General features: G+C 43.3%; 1 protein-coding gene across 2 annotated transcripts in view; it reads right to left on the bottom strand.

The window, feature by feature from the left end:
- Nucleotides 1-15,606, bottom strand: part of AHCTF1 (AT-hook containing transcription factor 1) — a 1,009,458-nt gene that overhangs the window by 847,313 nt on the left and 146,539 nt on the right. For both annotated transcript variants that reach the window (XM_069235080.1, XM_069235081.1), the window contains 2 exons: nucleotides 14,791-14,881; nucleotides 14,581-14,670 (listed from right to left, as the gene is read on the bottom strand). In XM_069235080.1, the coding sequence (XP_069091181.1) occupies nucleotides 14,581-14,670; nucleotides 14,791-14,881 (181 nt within the window). The remainder of the gene's footprint in view (nucleotides 1-14,580; nucleotides 14,671-14,790; nucleotides 14,882-15,606) is intronic.

The raw sequence follows: 15,606 nt of genomic DNA, 5'->3' as shown, positions 1-15,606 counted from the left end.
GCTGGACTGTTGGGTCTTGGTTGTCTGCTTGATCAAGTGCATGTGTTAGGTCTTTCCCTATAGTTTGGTTGCGCTTCCGCAGAGGGGAAGAGGTTTGCTGAAGCTTTGGTATGCGCTGTTCATTGCCCTCATGCCGCAGGATGAGGAGATCAGCTTAATTTTGCATACCCTGTGCAGCTGGACTGCCGGCTTTTGAGTAATGTTGCCTGGTGCTGGGCTTTCCAAGTGCTTTGGGGGTGGATGTCCTCAATATGAGCAGTTTTAACTTCTTATGCCTGTAATAAATCAGCATTATTTGAAAGGGAAACAGACCAAGACCAAAGTTTGTGTGTGTACGAGCTGTGCAGGGGCTGCTTTACTGCATTTGCCGCTGAAGGACTGATTGCTGCAGGAGCCCGAGCAGAGCCCTGCATCGAGGAAAGTAAATAAAGATTGTTGTTTGTTGTTATGAAGGGCCGGTGGATTTGAGCTACCGCTTCTAGAGGTTTTTGGGCAAGAGGTGGCGTGACTGGGTGGTGTGAAGTCTTGATCTTGTTCGGCTGCTAGGTTTATAGGTTTCTACGGTGACGTTAACATTTGATGTGAGCCACTTGCACCACTTGTTTCCAGTGATGTGCTCCTCTTAATTGGGATAATCAGACTGGGAAGGGCAGAGATGCTGTCTAGGATTGTGTATATTGCAGCCATTGTGTCCTTCAAGAAAGGTAAAAAAATTTGATGTCCCACTTCTTGACGGCAGAGAAGGCTCCAACTCAGTGGTGTTGTTCACAGGTGTTCCCTTGCTGAATGCTGGAGGGTGTCTTTTTTTTGGGGGGGGGGGGAAGGGGGGCTTGTTTGCAGCCGGTTCTTGTCAGATCTTATGTTCTGGCACTTTGGTTCTACTGACGGACTTTCAGAATTGCTTCCATGGCACAGGGCTCAACCTACTTATAAGGGGCCTAATGGCGGCCCTACCCTGCTTAGTCACTTCGGCTGCAGCCTGCTGTTGATACTGCTACAGCTGTGCAGCTCAGTGGGGTGCTCAGTAAGTGCTTGGTAGGCTGCTTGATGATTTTGTCGGGTAATATGCCGCGAGCACGTGCGGTGGTATATTTACTTATTTATATTTATGAGGATAGTAGCTCTCCCAGCACTTCTCTTTCTGAGTGTCTTCTGGGTTTTCCTGAGATTAGACCTTGACCAGAGTATTCTAGCACATAGGTGGTTCTAGGTGTTCCAGGCAGCTCCTGCACCGCCTCTCCTCCCTGACTTCTCCCTTTGCCGGTTAGAGGGTGGGAGAGGCATGGCCACGCTGGGCATCTTCTGGATTTTCCTGGGATTAGACCTAGTCCAGGGTGTTCTTGCACGTTCATTGTGCTTCTAGGTGTTCCGGACTGCTCCTGCGCCGCCTCTCCTCCCTGGCTACCCCCATTTTGCCAGTGAGACTTTTGGAGGGGCAGGAGCAGGAGGTGTAGCGAGATCTATAGAGATCAATGGTGTCAAACAAGGTCAAGCAGAGTCACAACTGAACCAAGGTTCAAGATTCTAGGTTCAAGGATCAGCAGAGCCCATGTGAGGCTAACAGGTAGGAGGCTGGGCTTGAAATAAGCTGGTTTAGGTTGTTGTTGAAGTTTTGTTTTTGAGGAATGACAATGTTGGCAGTAGCTGCTGGAATCAGCAGCCCCAGAACAAGCGCTGGTGGGGTTGAGGTGCAATTAGCTGGCGGTCAAGCTGGCAGTGCGTCGACAGCAAGGAGGAGCGCTTTTTATGATGGTGATATGTGGATGACATCATCAAAAGAGTTACCCACTCTGAGCCATTGCACATCCGTTTGTTCCGGAAACTGCCTCATTCTTAGACGAACATTGGGAATTAGGAGTATGGCCGATATCATGTCCAGTAGAAACTGAAGAGGATTGTCTTTTTAAAAGATATTTGGCCAGTGGCAAAAATTTCTGTTGTCTGTCTGAAGATAAGTATGCTTTGTCTTTCAGTGTATCTAAGGCTGCCCCTACAAAACAGATCCTTGTTGAAGGACAAAGGAGATTTCATTGACATTTTACTGTGAGTCCCAAGGTTTCAAACATCTGAAGGCAAGTTGATGAGCCATGGATGCTTTGTGAGAGGACGGCACCTTCATCAACCAGTCGTCAAGATATGGAAAAACTTGTAGGCCCTTTTGATCTAAACAGCTCGCTACCGAAGCAAGACATTCTGTGAAAATTCGTAGTGCAAACCGGAGACCAAAAGGGAGCAACTTGAAATAGTAATGAGTGTTGGTTACTGTGAACCTGAGAAATTTTCAATCCCTGCGATAGAAAATAAGCATCTTGGAGGTCGAGGCTTGTCATGAAATCTCTATGATGGAGACGGATGAGAATTTCCTGGAGTGCATCATACAATTTCTTTTTTTTTTTTTTTTTTTTTTTTTAGGTACTTGTTGAGCTTCCCGAGATTGGGGCACCATTCTCCTGATTTCTTGAGGGCCATGACTTTTTTGTGAAGTTGTGACTTTTTCCATGGCACCCTTGGCTAACATATCTAACGTTTCCTTGCAAAGAAGATGGAGGTGAGAGGGCAAGGATTTGTTTTAGTAGTGTATGAGGTGGAATTTTGTTGAACTTCAGTGTGGCCCATATGTGATGAGATCCAGGATCCATTTGTCTATTGTGATCTTTTTTCATTGGTGTTTATAGTATGAAAATGAGATTCAGTCTCCCACCTGATGTTGCATTGTGAAGATTGTAACCGGCACTAAAAGCTTGTCATTGCTTCCTGCTGTTGTCTCTGGCCGAAGCGGTTTGCCTTCTCCTAGGTTGCTGTTTGGAGAAAATCGTGGTTGGTGGTGCTCGATAGGATTGATTCTGTGGCTAGCCAGATCGAAAAGGCTGTTAGAATGATTGATATGGTTGATTCCTCTGATATTTACCTCAAAAAGGATATGTTCCTTTTACACAAGCGCAATTAAAGGATGCCTTTCCGGTAGTGGGGAGTTCCCAAGGACCTACCAGTTTCGGTGTCTAACTTGAAAGCGAGCAATGCATTGTTGATATGCTTGCAAAATAGAGTCTCACCATCATAAGGCATATCCAAGATTCTTTGTTTGAACCTCCTGGTGGAACCTTGTAGTCGTGACGATTGCCCTGCCAATTCTAACTGCCTGATGCCTACAGAAGCAATATCGATTGTGCAATCTGTAATTTCAGATGCTGACCCTTGCCCATCCTGCAGGATCGGTTTTGCCTCCACTTTGTCTTCTGGCAAAAGATCTAAGTATGTGGCAATGGTCTAACACATCTGGCGATCATATCTTCCAAGAATTGCCATGGAAATAGCTGCTCGGACAATCATGGCTGACATGGTGGATAATCTTTTTCCCAATATTATCTAGGCATCGGCCTTCTCTGTCAGGAGAAGTGGTGATTGAAGTCGACCGATTTTTGGACTACCATTGAGCTGCTTGGGAAATTACTGAATCTGATTTTGGATGTCCTATGAAACAAGGTGCTCCTACTGGTGCCTTATATTTCTTGTTGATACGTAGTAGTACCGCTGCAACCATAGCTGGCGTCTTCATTATTTTGAGGCCTTCCTCGTAGATGTAATTATATGGATTACCCTTACCCTCTTTCTGGCCTGTACTTCGAAGTCATGTAGAAAACAAACAGATTGATTGTGACTGGTAATTGAAAGCATGTTGCAGCTCTTTTCAGAAGCGTGTGAAATCCACCAATGTCTTCAGGTGGCGAATCTATTAGCTGTGACCCTGCAAGAGAAGCGGTCAAACTGAGGTATTTATCCCATTCATTTGTCAAAGATTGTGTGTCTCAAATTTCACCTTCCTCTCAGTCTTCATCTTCAGGTGATGACGATGGGTCATCTCGAGGTGGCATAGCAATATGCAGCTTTGGGGTCATCTTCGGAGTAGGTGGTGGCATGGGCTGTAGTGAGTGTGGAACAGCATCTGGCGTTTCAATGGAAGATTGCGCTCTAGCTGGTGCTGAAAATCACTTGTAATAATCCAGGAGCATTCCTTGCAAATCCTGGTCTAAGGTTGCTGGAACCTGGACCTATCCTGTGAGGGAGGGAAATGATGGCATTGATCCACAGTGACGCAGCTGGTCAAGCTATTGCTGGCCTTGAAAAGCAGGTTCATAGTATTCCCTTCCCTCTTGTCATCCTCGTATGTCACAAACAGCTCAGATGGGTTGTGAGCTGGACCTAAATGTCCCAGTTCACCATCATCCAACTCCTCAAGATCTAGGAAGTGGCTAGGTGGGAACGGAGACAGTAAGTTCTGGACGCAGCATTACAGGGGTAGACTGCAGTCAGTGGTGTAGATGCGGTTAAAATCAGCATGGGTGGTTTCTTTGGTCAGGGTTTTAATATTATGATGTCTTCACCCAATTGCATAGTTGAAAGTCTCGTCTACGATGTCTTAGTTGACGGTTTCAGTCGATGGTCCCATCGGAAATACATACTTCATCGACTATAAGCTCTTCATCAAAGGAGTGGTCTTTTTTGACGGTGCGCCCATCGACAATGAGAAGGAGGTAGTTGTCGATGATGCGATCATAGTCTAGTGGTGGTCATTGATGGTGCGACGGCAGACATTTTAGTTTGTACTGTTCTCGATTATGATTTCGACGGATGTTGCTGTCGTAGAGGATGTCTTGTCTGTCACCTTGTGTTTTCTCAAAACTGGCTCATACGAGGACTTTGATGGCTTTAGTGACACCTCTATTGATGGTGTAGAAGGTTCTGATTTGATTTCAGGTGTTCTAATCTTCTGAGAGAGGCCTTTAGACCACTGATGATGCACATTTTTGACGGCCTTCTTCTGCCTCTGAGGAGACCCATGGTGTGACCTCTCTCTTTTTTTAGATTTTGTCTGGAATGTAACAGAACTTTCAATACCCTCCTACTCAGAAATAAACAGTTTTGGTTTTAAGCTTTAGGTGCCAGAGCAAAATATCCCTCTCTAACTTTGAGAGTTTTTGTAGATAAAGTCCTGTATTTTTTTTACAATCTTTTACCTTGTGGGCTGGGTGAAGGCAGTAGATACATTCTTTGTGAGGATCTTCTGAATGCAGGCTTTTCTTACCTCAGGTCCCACAAGGTCAAAAATCGCAGGGAAGATGCCTCTGCTGGGAGTGTTATAAAGGGTGCAGTCGCCTGATTGGCTGAAGTTTGGTTCTTTCTAAATATTGTGAATAAGCCATTACTTTTAATGACTTTTGCCATTGTAAGCTAAGCTAATTACTGCTACTGCTTTAAAATGTACCGAGCGACTCCCACCTTGACGACGGGGACGATTCAAGCATGCAAATATGAAAGATATGCCGATACTGGAGAATTAATGAGGATCAGGTTGTAGACTGGAATAAGCAGGAAGGTATTAATGCTCCCACTGACTCCCTTTCACTCAACATCTTATGAGCAACAGGGGGGCTGCGGGGGTCCTTCTGCTACCACCCATCTTGCAGGGTTTTTCAGGCAGCCCAAGCTGCTGCCACCCCTCAGACAGGCTTCTGCCCTCGTACTGCTATTTCTGATCAAGCTCAGGAAGGCAGAACAAAGGAATTCCTTTGGGAGAGGGAGGTAATACCCTCTCTCTTTCGAAATTGGTGTGACTGGCTTGGGAGGGGTAGCCTCCCCAAGCCACTGGTATGCTTTGAAGGGCACATTTGGTGACCTCCGTGCATAAACCAGTCCACACCAGTTCACCCCACCCCATCCCCCAGCCACTCCACTAGCGCGAAACTGGACAGTGACCACTCCCCTGTCCATCACCACCCAAGGGGTGGTGCTCAGAGCTCCTCCAGAGGATCCCTGGGATCTGCTATCTTGAATCCAAGGTTGGCAGGGATCCCTGGGAGCATCGGAGTACCAGAGTACCAGACCAGGCGGGTGACGTCAAAGCCCCCTCCTTATAAGTGCTTACCTGGCTAGGTGACCAATCCCCCTTTCAGGGCTATTTAGGATCGCTCCTTAAGTCCTCAGATTGAGCTTGCAAGATTCCAGCAGGACTCCTGTGCAACCTCTACTTCAACTTTGACTTCTAGCTACTGAATCCGCAACAGGACCCGCCAGGAACCGACAATCTGCATTCACGAAGAAGACTCTTCTTGCTACATTGTTTTCACAACTCCTTCCAGCTTCTGCAACATTACACCAGCTATGCATCTTCTGAGGGCGGCAAGTCTTCAGTCTGCACAAAATCGAAGAAGGAATCTCCCATAGTGTAAAAAAAAAAAAAGTCACTCCCCTGCATCCACAGGAACCTACTGCAACAACGACCAACTGCCTGGATCTCCTCTCATCCTGAGCTGCGTGGATCCTGCATAACAGGTGGTGGTCCAGAGTAGCCCTCTTAGTCCTCCCTGCCAGCTGTCCAACATTGGTGGAGATACGTCCTTGCCTTCCCACGCAGGACAGTACCCCTGTGCACCTCTTCTCTTGCAGCTGCCAAGGTTTGTTTGCATCTTCTCCCAGCGATCTTCAGACTTTGGGTAGTTCCAGACCCCAGCTCTCATTCCTGTGATGCACAACCCTCTGCCTGGTTCTCCTGCAGTGTGGGCCCCTTCTCCAGTAGTGCAGTGTGGGCTCCTCTGCATACTCTGTCTCTGTCCTGTGGGACGCCTGTGGGTGCTGTCTCTGCTCCTGTAGACTCTTGGCGACGATGAGGGTCCCCTGGACTCCCCCTCCTGGGCTGAGTCTTCCTGGGGATTGCTGGTCCTCAGCAGCACCATTTTCCACCAACCACAGTATTTGCCTTTGCAGAAGGCTTGTTGGTTGAATTCCCGCACAGACACCTGTGTGCAATGTTCCTTCCAGTTTGGGGCATCTTCTACATCCTTCAGGAACTCTCCTCCGGCTCGAAGGCTACTGTGCTGACCTTCTCTTCATCACCGACAACAAACTCCTGCAAGTACAGCTGGGTGGGTAGTAGCAACTACTCCTCCTGGACTCCTCAGTGATTCTTGGACTTGGTACCTCTCTCCACAGGCCTTCCACTCCAGGAATCCACCGCTGGTTTCTTGCAATCTTGCCTGGGTGAGTTGGGGAAATTCCAGTGATTTACTCCTGCTTTCCTGGTCGTTGGAGGGTACGGTGTTACTTAACTTGGTGGTTTCCTGGTACTACCAGCTCCCCTCTACACATTCCACTTATAGGTGGAGGTCGTGTGTTCGCATTCCTTTTTTTTGGCATACGGATTGGGCTCCACCTAGGGTTCACTGTTGTGTAACTGCATTTTTACCGTTTTCTAACCTTTTCCCTGTTTACTAGGGTATATTATTAGTGTACTACTTACTTCCTCTTGGAGGGTTGCCCTTCTAGTATTTTGTGGTATTGTGATAAAAAATAAAGTACCTTGATTTTTGTAAAGATTAGTGTTTTCTTTCATGTGTGTAAGTGCTGTGCGACTACAGTGGTTCATCATGAGCTTTGCAGGTCTATATATAGATAAGCCTTCCACAGCAAACTCTAGAGGGCCTGGCTTCTAGACACTGACTACACTCTACTAATAGGTGAACCCTGGACCTGGTATAAGGTGTATGTACCATAGGTGCCCACCACACACCAGGCCAGCTTCCTACAGAAAAATATTAAGAACTCTAACAATAACAGATGCACTAAGTATGCAAGAATGTGCTTGTGTATCTACCCTACTGTGCGCCACAATCTCATGTGCCTTTCTGTGAAGGTGCATGGAGAAGGAGGGCACAGAGATGGAGAGACAATATATGTTCCAGATCAGATAGTGTGCACGATCCTTCCACCTATTAGGTGGGTGTGGAGTGGTGCAGTAATTACTTCGGTCCCTGCAATCTAATAGGTTAAAGAACTGAAAGTGCAAGCCAAAATACGGAATTTGGGTGTGGCTAGGTGGTCAAGGTTAGTGGATCTTGGGTTCAGGGTTGACGTGTAGGAAGAAAGGATGTCCGAGAGGTAGTATAAGCCATTCTATGCACTGCTTTCAATGCAAGTCAATATTTTGTATTGAGACCAGGTTTTGACTGAGGTCCAGCAAGCTTGTTGGCAACATAACTGCGTGTCAGTATGCCAGACAACTACTGAGTTCTGCTGACAAAACCTAAGACCTTGTCGAGAGCAGCAAAGGAATACCACAGGACGCATATGTGTAGATTATAATAGCCTAATGTGCTAAATACTATTAAGCTTATACGTGTTTTTAGCTGTATTGAAAGGCATATGTGGGTGAGGATTGTGTATGTTCTGTATTTGCTACTTTACTAAGGCAAGTATTGGTTAATGAAGAATTATTTGGGGCATGGTAGACAGAGTCAGTTACAGAGACTGATAACAATGACAGAAAATACAGGACCTCAGTTTTAGTACTCTAGGCTGAATAACCATCTTGATTCATAGGTGAAAAAATCTTTTTAACGTTTCTGGAGAAACATTTTATTATTAGTAGGGTGAAATGCATCTGGGTCTGCAAATTGATATTCAAATGAGAAAACAGTGCTCAAGACACAAAGAGTTGAGGGATCAATGTCTAGGTAGTATCCCAACTCACAAGAAAATCTCACCTTTGCCAAAATAACAAGGAAAAAAAGGGCTTGTGGAACTTTTCACAATAAATCTGATCTCCCAAAGACCGAGCACTTCACTATAGCAAATTCGCCACTCCTTTTCCCTTTCAAGGATGCCTTGATATTCTCCACCAAAGAATAAAATGGGCTGGCAAGTTCAACAACACATTTATATGTAATGCCAATGTTACCTAGCTGAACATCCTGCAGGTCGGTTGTCATGATTCGATGCAAATAAGGACCGCCTCTACTTTTCTAGTTGTCATAGAAGGAGACAGACGTATATTGAGGAACTTCATTTGGCTTCCATAGGGAGGAATCTATCTTTTGACTACAAAATACCTGAGCGTTGCACAGTAGGTTATAATTCTGGCAGTAACTAGTGAACTCTTGTGGTTCATTCAAAGATGCCAAAGTAGAGGTTGTTAATCAATGGAATAACTTTTAAAGTATTAGTAAAGGGATCTACCAAAATAACGAAAGTCAGATCTACTATTAACCATTCATAGAAATGAAGGGGCCAGGATTAAATGTAATAATCAATCTGGACACAACAAAATTACTGTACTTGAGGGTGCTACTGGATCAAGCTTACCGAAATTTCTCTTTGAAATTTATAAGCCCCAAAACCACCCCAATTCTCAACATGAAGAACAAGCTGTGCCATAGTAAAGTACCAGATTTTACATTTTGAAATTTAGATGCTAGTTACCTGCCAGTGAAAGGTGTGTGCAAACAAGCAGGGGCTGAAATTCTTCAATTACACTTGAGAAGCAATCAAGACGAGTACACCAACAAACCCAAAGGGGACATCATATACAAATAGGCACAGCTACATTATTATAATTTTTTTTTTTTTTTTTTTACATACATAGCCTCCAAAAGATTAAAAAGAAACGGTTGTACTTTGAAGTGATTATATCATGTCTAACACACTGATATCCCAATTAAAATTAAAAAAAATATGTTAAGTGTTTAACATTTCCCCGGGCTACACCTATTTACCAAGCATGATGTGTATAAAATACACTGGAAGTCTATATTTCAAAATGCAGAAAATCATAATTACATTTTGCTAAAGTATTGCTGCGATTCTTAGAATACTAAATGAAATATGCAGTTAAAAAATTAAAGTAATCATTTATGAAGTGACTTACACTTTTACCTTAAAAAAATACAAATGCAAGGCCCACAAGTCAGGCGATTTCTCAGGGTAAAGGTGATGTTTATCATGGACATATTTTATTGCTAATAAATACTATGAAAGTTGGTGAAGAACTGCTTAAAGTTCCTCACTTCACCTTTTCCTTCCTCTCTGGCCAATGGGAACTGGGACGGAGGAAATTGATCAAGGACAAGAAATGCAAAGTCTTGCCTTTTTTCACTTTCTTCCTCTGTGTCGCTGTAGCAGATACTCGGTATGTCTAGAGGGGAAATTTCCACAATTCAATATTTACTGTTGTGAAAGTGAATATATTGGGTTTACCACTCTGAAGGACTTGAGGTTGGCACCAGCAAAAGGCTCACAGATTCAAGAGAAGAATTGAAACCAGCAATCTGGCGAGGGGTGAAAGATACTTTTGAGACAGAAGCTTGGTGATGAGAGCTACTGGACTTTGGAAACAGGGTGCAAGTTCTTAAAGGGCAGAGATAGTTGAAATCTAATAGGCAGCTAGGACTTCAGCATGCTTAAGAAAAAGGTACAGGGAAAAAGATAGACAGAATTAAGTTCTGCATTTTTTCATGGATATTATTCTGAATGGATTCAGCAATAAAATTTAAAGGTGTGGTTCTGAGCTTTACTAAGAGGCCCTACCTCCGCAATCCTACTGCTCTAAGAGACCCATTTGTTGGGAACCAAGTGTGAGTTTTTAGGCAGGTATGGTTTTCAAACAAGTAATTCTACATAGCAGCAATATAAATAAAATCTTGTTTAAAAGCATGCACACTTCAACAAAAATAGACATGGCTAAAAGCTTGCTTAAAGGACAGCCCTGGACATTTCTGAACCAAACAATATGGCTGCTCCCTTGAAATATTGCTGTAGAAGAACCCTGCCAGAACTATGGGGCTTAGAGTGTACCACAATACAATTATGCATGGGGAGCTGGACGGATTTGGTGCGAGGACATGGAGCACTAGCGTAAGATCACTGCTGCCTGGCTTTGCATCACTTCCATGATAGTGCATTTGGTGTGCTTGACACCCTTTAGAGTGCAAGTTCACTTATCCTTCAGCAGTATATCATTTGTTCTCTAAATTAGACTGAATCTTTAAGCAAAGGTCTATATTTCGGATTAATGTTGGATCAGTGCATGCAAGCAGGACTTTCTAAGAGAAGCTCAAACATGAAATGAAAAGAAAACAGTGTACCTCTAACGGAAAGTAAAGGAGAGGGCAGGGGTACCCCCACATTTCAAAACACTTAATCAGCTACAAAAGTAGTGGCTAGCGTTTGGTGACAAACGAAATGGATGGAGATCACGGCTAACATACACTTTGGTGCATTAAAGTACCGGGTGGTGAATGCAGAACACATTTCGGAAAACAGTGACTGAGCTAAACAGAGGAGTCTGCTAGGCAGGAGTCCGCTTGCAGAAGACTCTAGTGGTCTACGTGGCAAAACTTTGGCTGAGAAGAAGCTGACTTAACAGAATTTAAATGTTATCTCCCAATGAGGGACTTAGTCACACCAAAAGAGACAGGTTAAAGAAGCTTTCCTTAGAGAAAGCTATCTTTGGATGGCTTGCAAATGAGGAAAAACCCAGGACCAAATGTCTTCCTCCTATTTCTTTTTTTAAATTGTCTTAAGAAACCGGTTTACACCAGTGGGAAATGATTACAGAAGGTGTTCTACCAGAATACCTAAAGGAGGCTACTATCGTATCGCTTGGCAGTTCAGTCTTGACCCTGCTCCCCATGGGAACAGCCCAGCCCGATTTGCATATGGCTGGGTCAAAACTGGGGTGACCTGGCAAGCAAAATAACCATGGTTTAAACCCAGATTTCTGACTGGGGGTCAGTGTTTGAAAAGTTGCCACACTCCGTCCATCATTTATTTTGTGTTGTTGCTATGTGCACCCTTAGTGGCAGGGCTATGCCCAGACGTGGGTTCTTTGCTCACAGCACCACTGGATTCAAGCTAGCCTGGCTGATGAGGAGTGATACCCCAAAACAGGTCCCAGGACCTTTGTTTCGGGTCCAGGGAGGATCTGGCTTGACAGTTCGAGCTTTGTGTTCCAATGGGGAGCAGGGTCAAGACTGATCTGCTTATGGCTGGGTCCAAACAGGGGTGACATGTCGAGCAAAATAATGATGGATTAAACCCAGATCTGTGACTAGGGGTGAGTGTATGAAACGTTTCAAGACTCCATTTATTTATTTTTGTGCTGTTGCTACTATGACATTTACACCATAAGGGAAACTCTATTCAAAGCTCTATGCTTCATAGAGGCCAACCCACCTCAACATTGAGTCTAAGACACTGGCTTAATGCCATGACCAACGAGTTGATTAGGCCTCGGGTCATTCTGATCAAAGCTGTCTTATGCCAAATAGACCACCCAGCTACATCATCAGGTGCCTCACAAAACTTTAGCACTGCTCACTTTCTTAGTGGTCTTCTGGCCCCAATGATGGCACCACTGCAAAAGCCTCCAATAACCAGAGTAGAAACACCTGTGAAACACTCTCGAAAATATGAACATTGGCACTGGTTCCCTAAAAAGAATATATAAGAAAGGCATGCAAGTGGGTCTCTTTTGCGTCATAAGATATTCTTCAGAGGGTGCCCCTTGAATCAGTTACGTTTTTTAAGCAAGCAGAGTCAAATAAGTGGGATCATCCAAGTGATGAAATCTATTAAGGATCCAAGGCAGATATGTTACAATTTCTGGGACACCACAATGGTCTGTACAAAGAGTGGTGGAGGTGTGTGTCCTCCTTTAGGAATCAACCAGCCATAAAGCTCAAATGAAGAAAGTCAGATATTCTTCTAGTAGTCTGTATGTGTGTCTATGTTTTGGGGGTAACAACATACAATAATAACAGGCAACCAGCTTCATAAGTAAATACTTGCATTTAGTGAACAAGTATCCACAGAAAGAACTGTATTCGGAGTGGAATGGGACTCTTATGTTAAGTCCTAGCACAGCGATATGCACATTTAGAATATTATCGCCATTAAGTAGGATGGCACGGTTTAAGATGGCGTTCATTCTTAAGCTGCTGAATGTAAACTAGAAATACAAATAGGAGGGTAACGGTAGATCTTTTTCACTAATTTACTACATTAGTGTGGTCTTTCTTCTCGAAAGGAGGCACAGAGTATTTTGATTCTCATGAGCTATTAGTATGCATAAAAAGCGGGACAAAGTAAACATGTTCAACTATACCATGGAAAGGACACAGGAGTGTGCTGAATATCTGAGTGTTTGAGCAGAGGGATTATACAGTGGTCCAGCTATAAACGATGGTGCCCGGGATAGAATTATTCAGTTCAACTACTTCCACAGAGCTTATTACAACTGAGAAACTATAGTGTGGCCACTACAATTGCTTACAATGGCCCCATGGAAGGCTTTAGGGTAGTATGACTGCACAAGTCACCAATATTTTGTGAGATCTGATGGGTAGACAGTGACCACTATAGTTGTACTGCTTTATCTAGTAGAAGCCTGAGCTCAGATAGGGTGCCAAAACTTTAATTGACCTGCGACTGTTGTGAGCTAAGCGAACACAGACAAATACTTTAAGGACAGCAAGGTTACTGCTTTACATAAATGGCTCTGTGGCATGAACAGTTATCTTGTTGGAAACATAATTATAAGACCACAGCACACGCCTGGAGACATAAAATGTGAGATTCCTGTAAGGATCACTAACATCTGTTCAGTAACAATCTTTGATTGCATGTGCCTTAAGGAGAGAACCGTCAGTCAAACTACAGAGTTACCCATATGTGGGTTTGGGAGAAAAGCTTAGGGCCTGATTTAGAACTCTGCGGACGGATTACTCTGTCACAATGGTGACAGATATCCCATGAGTCAAGATCTAAATCACACTGGATGTAATGGGATTTCGATTTAGGTAGATGGGAAATCCGTCCTCAGAGTTCTAGACCAGGCCCTTAATTTTGCTTCAGGATAGGACTTGCTGTAACTGCAATAACGCCTTCACTAAGTAAAGAGAAACTATGAGAAAAGCATTACACATCTGTTCTCAAATAATCGTTGAAATCATAAGAAAATGAATCTGTGACCTTCTGTTAAAGTGCAACACTAACAAAACTATTTTTGATGATTCAGTTTATTTAAACACAAGGACACCATGAAACCATGTGAAAGAAACACATATACTTACCAACAAAATAAATATTTAAAATGAAATGGTGCAGTAATGATTTTGGTATTAAAAATAAAAGACTGGCAGCAGCAAAGCTCAAGCTGTCAGTCATCAATACTATGGTCTCGCTGAAGACAGCAAACATAGAACTTAACAGATGCACATTCTTCCAGTTGAATTTCATAAAGTGCTCAGTACAACATTTTGGTTATTTTTAAGATTACGGACTACTGGAGAAGGTGGACTGCCACTTTTCCTGTGGAAGCTAAAGTACGCATACAAAAACACTGAAAGTCTTCTGCAGTGCTAACCTGCAAGTAATGCTAACCTGCAAGTAATGGTTGTTGAACTTTTCTATATGGCTACATATTAAAGGGTAACCTATCGAATTAACAAATGACTATATGGAACTATTTACCTAATTATCGCGAACCCGGTCAGTACAAATCTTATTCAGAGCCTATTATTCCACTACCAGATATTCACAAGCCTAGGTTCCGAGATGTAATGTCACAGACCTGGTCTCCTGAGGTCAAATCAAACAGAAGATCTCAGGGACATAATCTAGTGAATGGGCCATAGCTTTAGATTTTGTTTCTTAAGTTGTTAAGAAGAAATATAAAAAGGCATGTGAATATATGAAAGTTCCAATTCCAAAAAACAAACAGATGCATTTCAGTCTTTCAAATGAACTTACAGAGTTGATCAAGATCTTCTTTCGTGCTGATCACTTTATTCCACGTCCATTCCAAAATAAAGCGAAGATTAGCAGCAGACCTTGGTTGCTCTTAATTTGATAAAAAAAAGGCAGACTTTAGCACAAGTACAGAACCACAAAATGGGTTAAAATGTTATTAAAAGAAAAAGGAAATTTGAAAGAAAGGAAAAAAATGAAACATATTTATACCTTCAGCAGTCCACTGTTTAATGGATCCAGTAAGCAGTCCCAACGAACAGGTTCCGACTGCTGCAGACAAAACGGCATGCAGCTGTTCCTCCTTTAAAACAAACAAGATGCACTTTCAGAAAGTTGGTGGCTTCTATCAACAAGACTGTGCGCACACAGAATACGTACTCCGCTTGGATCTGAAATCTGCCTGAGTTGAAAGGTTGATTAATAAATATTGTACATGAAGCTGGGTGTCTTATGCACTTTGGAAAGAGACAGGTCTTTGTTAAAAGAGTTGCACCAACTACTAATTTAAACAAAGTAAGTCAGGAACTTTCAGTGAAAGCAAAATCCAATCCCTTTCAGCAGTACGCACAAAACAAAAGTACAGTTCTTTCCACTTGCGCCCCACCCCTCTCTTATCAACACGTGTTGCCTGCAACCAAGCAGCAGGACCAGAAACTGCTTGAACAGTTGTTCGTTTAGAGTTTGTGTGTTTGGTATCAAGTGAAAGGCCAAGCCCACTTCCCCATATCTGGTTTGCTCTTTCAACAGTTTGCTTATTTAAAACATATGTATCCAATGGTGTTTTCATTTTGGCTGATGGTTGTGTAATTGGTGAAACTCAATGGAGTAATTTAAAAGAGGAAAAAAAGAAAAATCACCATCAAGACGAATATCCTAGTCCTGCATCAGGCCCTCTCCCATTATCTAGGAATTAGTTGACTCCACAGCAGAAAGGATGAAAAGAGAAGATAGCAATGTGCATAACAGGCATAGGCAAATAGGCCCATCTAAACAACTCATCTATTGAGCCACCATAATGAGCATTAA

This window comes from Pleurodeles waltl, chromosome 5 (assembly GCF_031143425.1).
Source record: "Pleurodeles waltl isolate 20211129_DDA chromosome 5, aPleWal1.hap1.20221129, whole genome shotgun sequence".
Classification (NCBI taxonomy): Eukaryota; Metazoa; Chordata; class Amphibia; order Caudata; family Salamandridae; genus Pleurodeles; species Pleurodeles waltl.
This window is presented reverse-complemented; position numbering and strand designations above follow the sequence as displayed.